The sequence below is a fragment of the Orcinus orca genome, chromosome 20, assembly GCF_937001465.1.
Source record: "Orcinus orca chromosome 20, mOrcOrc1.1, whole genome shotgun sequence".
Classification (NCBI taxonomy): Eukaryota; Metazoa; Chordata; class Mammalia; order Artiodactyla; family Delphinidae; genus Orcinus; species Orcinus orca.
This window is the reverse complement of record NC_064578.1, coordinates 46021428-46030107: the sequence shown is the minus strand read 5'-3', so window position 1 is coordinate 46030107 and position 8680 is coordinate 46021428. Positions and strand designations below refer to the sequence as shown.

At 48.5% G+C, this 8680-nt stretch overlaps 1 protein-coding gene across 1 annotated transcript; it reads right to left on the bottom strand.

Moving 5' to 3' along the window:
• Positions 1-9: 9 nt before the first annotated feature.
• On the bottom strand, positions 10-8508 carry NFKBIB (NFKB inhibitor beta). Its single transcript, XM_004271316.3, has 6 exons — positions 8241-8508; positions 2594-2699; positions 2178-2511; positions 1286-1374; positions 938-1195; positions 10-157 (listed from the first exon to the last, which is right to left on the bottom strand). The coding sequence occupies exons 1-6, from the start codon at positions 8417-8419 to the stop codon at positions 62-64; spliced, it is 1062 nt and encodes a 353-aa protein (XP_004271364.1). The 5' UTR covers positions 8420-8508; the 3' UTR covers positions 10-61.
• Between the last annotated feature and the right edge of the window lie 172 nt (positions 8509-8680).

Here is an 8680-nt window from a genome sequence, read left to right as displayed (position 1 = left end):
AGGAGACTGTTGTCAGAACTGGGATTTTTTTATTAAATTGGAAACTCTATTCACAATTAAGTCAGATGGGGTCATCAGGGAGTGGTTTCGAGGCTGGGATGGGAGGTAGCTGGTTTGGGCTCCGGCCACTGTGGACCACGATGTCGTCATATTCATCCTGGGGGCAGAGGGGGCCAGGCAGAGGGGCTCAGGTGGCTGCCACCTTGCCCGCTGCCCAAGTTCTCCCACCCACCCTGAGAACCGGGTGCTGCCTTGAAGCCCAAGTTCCCCGCTCCCAGTTCAACTTCCCTGCTTCTAGTTCTCTAAGCACCACTTTCCAGGTCACCTGTGTTCTCCCAGCACTACTGCGTGGGCTCCAGCCCTGCTGCCTCTCCAGCCCTTCAGCCGCCGCAGCCTGAGGTCTCCCCCTCCGCCCCTCCCCTCTGCCTCTACGCAAATTCCTCACCCCCACCGTTCAACGACAACCCCTGCCCCCAGCAGTGTCTCTGCTGCCTGGGTTCTCCAATGAAGCCTCCTCACCGCTGGCTTAGGTCTTTCCCCACCGCTGCCCGTGTTTGAATCACTGCTGCCCAAGGTCATCTTCCCACAGCCTAAATTCTCCAGCTCTTGCTCCCACAAAACAACTCCCCACGCTGCCACCCTCTGCTGCCTATGTTTACCAACCACTAGGACCAAGGTCTTTTCTCTCCCTCTGCCTGAGTTCTACCTCTGCCACTGCCTTAACTTCTCAACTGCCACTGCCTGAGTTCTCCCCGCCACCCCTGTCCAGGTCTCCCCTGATCGCTGTCTGGTATCACTTTCACTGCTGCCTGAGTTCTCTAATCACAGCAGCCCAACGTCAGTCTCAACGTGCTGCCTAATTTCTCTTCTCCCCCTTCCACCTGCCCGTTTACTCTGACCCCCAAGCTGGGCCGCCCAGTCTTTCCTCCTGACTCACGCCCTCGTCCCCGCTGTCGCTGTCGCTACTGCTGCTGCAGGGGCCGGGCTTGTCCTCGTCCTCGGGCTCAGGGGCTCCGTGTGCACGGAGGAGGCGGGCGAGGATGGGGTTGGTCCGGAGCATGGCGCTGCCGAGTGGGGTGCGGCCACCGTACATGCGGGTGGCGGGGTTGGCACCGGCCTTCAGGAGAAGTTCCAGCACATCGGCTGCCTGGGCCTCCACTGCCAAGTGCAAGGGGCTGCGGCCACATGTGGGCTCCTGTGGGGTGCAGCAGAGAGGTTAGAGGAGACCCTGCCCCGCTCGGGGACGATCTCCACCCTGCCACGCCTTCTCCCTAGGGCAGCTCACCGGTTTGTTGAGGTCAGCTCCGGCCTCCCAGAGCAGTCGGACCATCTCCGCGTCTTTGTGGATGACAGCCACATGGAGTGGGGTGTGGCCTGGGGACAGAGTGACCTATGTCAGATGATGGGGGGGTGGGCCTGGGCCCCCAATGCCACGATCCTAGGGGATGGTTTTGTGGCCTGAGGGTGATGGAGTTTGGGGTCTGGCTCCTGAATGCCTGGGTGTATCAAAGAGGCTCCTGCATCCCAAATGCCTAAGTCTCAGGTGGTCTGGAACTTGCTGGTAGTGCCAATGCCTGGGTTGTGGGATGTCTGGGGCCCATGCGTGAAGAGCCCAGGGGCTTTGGACAGGAGGCCTGGATCTTGGGGCTAGGAGACCTGAGTCTCTGGTCTTACTTCACAAAGAACCAGGACCCCAAATTCCTGGGTCCTGAGTAGTTGAAGGGCCTATGACCTTGGGGGGTGGGGTGGGCCCTGAACACTGGGTCCCGCCCTTCTACCTGTGGAGGGGCCTGGTCCCAAGTAGTTGGGTGGGCTTAGAGACGGGGGAGGTGAGACTCAGATGCTAGGGCCCTGGGTAGACAAGGTCTATTTTCCCATGAGGCCTGGCTGAGGAGGGCTGTCCCTGAACTCCAATGTCAACCTCTGGGAACCTGGGCTGCCAGAGTTTCCCAGAGGGCTTGGCACTTGAGTTCCCTTGTCCTGGGTGGCCTGGGGCTTGTGGTTCTCAATAAGCTGGGACCTGAGCAGGAGTCCTTGGGGCTGATGCCTGGGTTCCCTAAAGCCTCGGTATTATTTCCCAAGGGGCCAGGCTTTGAGTCAGGAGAGCCGAGCCCAGAGCCAGGCACCCTTACCCTGCCTGGGAGCCCGGGCCCTTCCCAGTGACAGAGGACACTCACCCTCATAGTTTTCAGCCTCCAGCTGCAGTTTCCAGTCCTCTTCACTCTCATCCTCTTCCTTCTCCAGGTCAGGTTCAGGGTACAAGGCAACAGAGGTGTGGTTGGTGTCAGGGGTGTGGTCAGAGCCCTGAGCGAGGTAGGTGTTGGGGACTCCCCTGGGGCACCGGGGGCGGGGCTGGAGCAGCACACGAGCGCAGGCGTGTGCCCCGACGCGGCAGGCCAGGTGCAGCGCCGTGTGGCCCCCACGCTCCGCCACCAGCAAGCTGGCACCCGCTGCATACAGCTTCTCCACCGTGGATGCCTCTTCCAGGATGGCTGCCAGATGCAGGGCTGTCTGCAGGAGCAGAAGGCAGGGGTTAGGGGGTCACACAGAGAAGCCTGGCCCCCAAGCCCTACGGTGCCTACGGGTGGCTCACCTGGCCCAGGTCATTCTGCAGGTACAGGTACTCAGTCCCAGCGGCGAATCCTAGGAGGAAATCCAGGAAGGGCTCGTGCTGGTGAATCACGGCCAAGTGCAGTGCCCTGAGGACAAGGACGGGGTCAGAAGGCAGAGGTCTGGCACTCTCTTTTTAGTTTGCTTGGGTGTTTGGTTTTTTTTTTTTTTGGTTTGTTTGTTTTACTTCTTATGAGGTCAAGTACTCTAGCGTGCGTTCATTCAACAAACGTGGGGCACCTACTGGGTGCTAGGCATTCTGACCACAGTTCTGGAACCAGCTGTCAGGAACCTGGGAGGGTCAGGTCAGAGTTAATTCAGCAAATTTGTTTAATCAATGTTTTGGTTTGGTTTGGTTTGGGGGTTTTGTGGCTACACCGCACGGCATGTGGGATCTTAGCTCCCTGACCAGGGATAGAACCCGAGCCCCCTACAGTGGAAGCGTGGAGTCTTAATCACTGGACCAGCAGGGAAGTCTCCAGTGTTTATTAAGTAGGACTTCTACTCCCTCCCAAGATGAAGTAACATGGACCAGATTTCACTCCCATCTCCAACCAACCAAAAAAAACCAGACATAATACAGTATATGAAACAACAGTTCCCAAGATACTGGACATCATGCAATGAATGACAGCAGTTCTAGGGAAACAGGCAGCACACTCGATGAGCCCTTCAGTTGACTGCCACAGCTTTCTGTCTTGAGAGTTTCCAAGCCATGATGCAGAAAGGGGAATGCAGGCAGATTTGCCTGAGGTGAGGAGACAGAGCTGAGTCTCAGGAGAGCAAGGCAGCTGGAGTCACAGGACAGGGAACCAGAGAGGAGACAGCTGCCCAGGGATCGCAGAGGGGCCTCTTGAGTATTTAGAAGAATACTGGTCAGTGCAAGGGTGTAAGGAAACTACCCCAGGCTGGGGGAAAACCATCCAAAAGGATTAGAGAGATATGCCTGGTGCTCACACAGGGCCGGGACTAGGACAAACCCACAATTCACAGGATATTGGGTAGAATGCTCCGGAAGGTCTTACTTCATCAGTAATGAGGAATAATGAGCCCCAGATTAGGTGGGTGCTCAGGACCCACCTAACAAATCATAAAAGCAAAACCCCAAAGGATCAAACTACTTACAAGTAATTTAACCGCATCCCAGAACAATATTTAAGAGTATTTATAGGAATACAAAGCTAGCTAGCCTGACAAGGTAAAAATTACAATGTCTGGCATCTAATCGAAGATTAGATGGTTAAGAATCCGCCTGCCAAAGAAGCAGGAAAGCATGATCCATAGTGAGAATAATCAACCAATGGACATTGACCCAGAAATGACTCAGACGGCAGAACTAGCAAACGAGAACATTCAAACTGTATCTTATACATTCAACAAGTTAAGTAGAGACATGGATTAAAAAAAAGAAAAAAAAAAAGACTCAAACTGAACTCCTAGAGATAAAAACTACAGCACCTGAAATGAAAAAGACACTGGATGGAATTAACAACAGATTACACACTACCAAAAAAAAAAGATTAGCAAACCTGAGGACTTCACAATAGCAACTCTCCAGAATGAAACACAGAGAACACTTCAGAACGGAAAGGACATCAGTGAGCCGTGGGCCAACTTCAAGCGGCCCAGTCTATCCGTAACAAGTTCCTAAAGGAGCAGGGGGATAGAAAAAACGTTTGAAGAAATAATGTCTAGAAAGTTTTCCGAATCTGATGGAAACTATAAACCCACGGCTCCAAGAAGCTCTATGACTCCCGAGCACAAGAAATATGAAAAGTATACCGAGGCCCCACATGAAAAACCTGTTCAAAATCAACAACTAAGATAAATATCTTCGGAGCAGCCAGAGGAAAAGATACCTTAAGTATAAAGGAATAAAAATAAGCACGACAGCAGGTTTCACAAAGGAAATAATACAGGAGAACACGATGCGGCCACATCTTTAAAGTACTCAAAGACGGACTGTCAACCTAGAATTCTTTAACCCAGCAAAAATATCTCTCAAAAATGGAGACAAAATACAGCTGCTTTCAACTATACAAAAGGAACTCATCACCAGCAGACCCACATCACAAGAAATGTTCAAGGAAACCTGTAAGCAAAAGGAAAATGACGTCAAACGAAAATATGGATCTATACAACAGAATAAAGAACACTGAAAACAGTAACTATACGGGTAAGTACATAAGATTTTCTTTCTTAATATGTAAATTTCTTTAGAAGATAATTTTTTAAAAAGAATTGACTGTTTAAGCAAAAATTATAACAGTGTCTGGTGGAGTTTATAACACATGTATAAGTGAAATGTACGACAGCAATACAACAAAGGCCAGGAAGAGACAAATGGAAATATACTATTCTAAGGTTCTTTTATGCTATGAGAAGCGGAATCATATCACTTGAAGGCAGACCATAATAAGTTAAAGTGGCACACTATAAGCCCTAAAGCAGGAGTCAGCAAATTTTTCTGTAAAGGGACAGATAAATAATTCAAGCTTAGTGGACGACATGGTCTCCCTTTCACCTACTCAGCTCTCCTGTCAGGATGCAAAAGCAGCCATTGGCGATATGTAAATGAATGGGCATGGCTGGATTCCAACAGAACTTACTTTATGGCGTCTGCAATTTGGATTTCATATAATTTTCACTTGCAATGAAATGTTTTTCTTCTTTTGATTTTCTTCCAACCTTTTAAAAATGTAAAAACCATTCTTAGCTCACAGCCATACAAAAGCAGGTAGCTGGCTGGATTTTGCCTGTCTTTGTTGGCAAAGACCATAGCTTGCCAACCTGTCTTTCAGAGCAACCACTAAAATAAAAAACAAAGAGTTAAAGGTAATAAGCCAACAAAAGAAATAGAACGGGGCTTCCCTGGTGGCGCAGTGGTTGAGAGTCTGCCTGCCGATGCAGGGGACACGGGTTTGTGCCCCGGTCCGGGAAGATCCCACATGCCGCAGAGCAGCTGGGCCCGTGAGCCAGGGCCACTGAGCCTGTGCGTCCGGAGCCTGTGCTCCGCAACGGGAGAGGCCACAACAGTGAGAGGCCCGCGTACCGCAAAAAAAAAAAAAAAGAAAGAAAAGAAAAAGAAATACAACGGAACAAAATTTGCTCGTTCCAAAAGACAGAAAAAGAGGAAAAGGTAAACAAAGAAGAGATAAGTAGAAAACTAATAACGAGATGATAGACATAACTATATCAATAATTAAATTAAATGTAAATGGTCTAAAAGCTCCAATTAAAAGGTAGAAACTGTCAGATTGAATAAAAAAGCAAAACCCAACTATATGCTACCTACAAGTAACACCCTTTAAAATAAATTTTAAAATAGGTTAAAAATAAAAGAATGGAAAAAGATATACCATGCTAACACCAGTCAGTCAAAAGAAAGCAAGAGTGAAGGACTTCCCTGGTGACACAGTGGTTAAGAATCCGCCTGCCAATGCAGGGAACACGGGTTCAATCCCTGGTCCGGGAAGATCCCACATGCCACGGATCAACTAAGCCCGTGTGCCACAACTACTGAGCCCGCGCTCTAGAGACCATGAGCCACAACTACTGAACACATGCGCTGCAACTACTGAAGCCCGTGCGCCTAGAGCCCGTGCTCCACAACAAGAAGCCACCTCAATGAGAAGCCCATGCACCGTAACGAAGAGTAGCCCCCACTCGCCGCAAATAGAGAAAGGCTGCCCGCAGCAATGAAGACCCAACGCAGCCAAAAAATAAATAAATAAGACAGCATACACGAAAGCCCCTAACGTTGGCTAGCATAAAAAACAGATACTCAATGAAAAACAAGTTTAAAAAAAAAAAGAAAGCAGGAGTGAGTATTTTAATATCAGAGTAGATTTCAGAGCAAGGAATATTACCACGGATAGAGAAGATTATTTCCTAATGATAAAGAGGTCAATTAAGGAAGAAGACATAATAATCCTAAACATTTGTGCCCCTAATAACAGAGCGTCAAATTACACGAAGGAAAACCTGATAGAACAAGGAAATCCACAAATCCACAATTATTGTTGAAGATTTCAATACCCCTCTCTCAATAACTGATAGAACAAGTAGACAGAAATCATCAGCAAGGATACAGTAGACCTGAACAACAGAAGAACCAAAGAAACCAATACAACCTCTAACTGACACTTGGAGAACACTACACCAACAGCAGCAGAATACACATTCTTTTCAAGTGCACACACAATGAAATTAAACTAAAAACCAATAAAAGGAAGATATTTGGACTATCTGGAAACTAAATAACATACTTCTAAATAATCCACCAGCCAAAGGAGAAATCAAAAGAGAAATTAGAAAGTGTACTGAATTAAGTGAAAATAAAAACACAGCACACCAGAATTTGTGAGATACTGCTAAAGCACTACTCTGGGAAATTTACACGAAACACCTATACTAGAAAAAAAGAAAGGTCTCAAATCAATGACCTCAGCTTCCACCTTAAGAAACTAGAAAAAGAAGAACAAATTAAACCTAAAGGAAGCAGAAGAAAGTAAATAATGAAAGTCAGAAGAGAGATCAACAAAATAGAAAGCAAAAAAAAAAAAAAAACCTATAGAGAAAATAAATGAAACCACAGCTGGTTCTTTGAGAAGATCGGTGTTTCTTGAGTGCCTCCTATGGGCCAGGCACTGTTCCGTCACTGGGGATACAACTGTAAACACAACACACAAAAACCCCAGGGACATTCCCTCAGTTGGGCCTTTACAGCATTGTTCCTTCTACCTGGAATGCTCTCCCCAGATTATCTACTTGTCTCACTTTCCTACTTTATTTTTCTCCAAAGAACTTACTATCTTCTGACATACCATTTTTCTTATTTTTTTTTCATTTTTCCATCTTTGTTTCTTCCTATCTTTCTTCTCTTCTCTCTCTCTTTCTTACTTTGTGTCTATGTGGCTTTCTGTTTCTTTCTTTCCTTCTCTCTACCTTTCTTTCTCTTTTTTTCCTCCCACCCTTCCTCCCTTCCTTTCTGTAAGTCTGTCTGCCCTGCCATCTATATACCCCCACTAGAATGTAGGCTCCACAAGTCATAAGTTTTTGTGCTTTCTTCACTGCCTTATCACCGGCACCTAAAACAGGGCCTGAAACGTTGTCGGTGTTGGATAAATATTTGTTTAACAGATGAATCCCTGCTGTCACGGAGTTTACATTTTCTGTTTGAATGTAAGGTTTGAAGGTTAGTGCTCAGAAGGTGGGATCTTAGAGTCAAAAGCCAAGTATTAATTTCGGAAATCAAAATCTAATGCGTCTAAGTTAGGAGCTAAGGATCAAAGATCATACTTAGAGGTCAGATGTCAGGAGGAGACTGCCTGAACTTCAGTTCTAACATAGGTCTCAGGACCGCATTCAGGAAGGTCAAATCGAGCCTTGGATGTGGAATCAATCAATGGATGTGGAGCTCTGAGAACCAGAGTTCCAGAAAGGAAGGGGTTAGGATCAAAATTAGATTGGAAATTGATTTATCAAAGGTTAGACTTGGGGGTTAGAGGTCAGGGAAAGCATTAGAAGACAGATTTAGGATTGAGAGGTTGGAAAGTCAGGATCAGAGACTAATAGGGAGTCAGATGTGGGATTTTAGGGCCCGGTGTGGCAGCCTAAGGTTCACTCACGTGTCGCCATCCTCAGTGACGTAGCCAAAGACGAGGGGCGCCCACGACAGCCCCGGGCCCAGCTCCGCGCCTAGCCCCGGTCCTCCGGGGGCCGCCGCGTCCGGACCCAGAGAGCCCAGACCGCTGTCGCACCATTCGTCGGCATCCGCAGCTTTCCCCAAGCACGCGACCCCGGCCATGGCCCCCAAAGCCTCAGGGGACCCCAGCGGCCGCCCGCCAGTCGCTGGGCTCTGCCTGGAATTCTAGCGCTTCCGCCCTGGGGGGAATTCCCCAACACGCCCCCTGACTCAGCCAATCAGACTGGGTTAAATAGTAAACGCCCCGCCCCCATACCACACCGTGACCAATCAGAGTATTCAGATGGACTGCGACTCTCTACTCTTTCCCACTCTTTCCGCGCGCCCTTTACCAACATGGCTGCGGGAGCGGGGCACTCTGGG

Bases quoted from the DNA above. Each gene is read 5' to 3' on its own strand.
- NFKBIB (XM_004271316.3), bottom strand. From the start codon at position 8,419: ATGGCCGGGGTCGCGTGCTTGGGGAAAGCTGCGGATGCCGACGAATGG. The intron at 2,512-2,593 runs GTGAGCCACCCG...CTGCTCCTGCAG, and splicing joins TGCAGAATGACCTGGGCCAG to ACAGCCCTGCATCTGGCAGC. The intron at 1,375-2,177 runs GTGAGTGTCCTC...CTCTGTCCCCAG, and splicing joins GGAGGCTGAAAACTATGAGG to GCCACACCCCACTCCATGTG.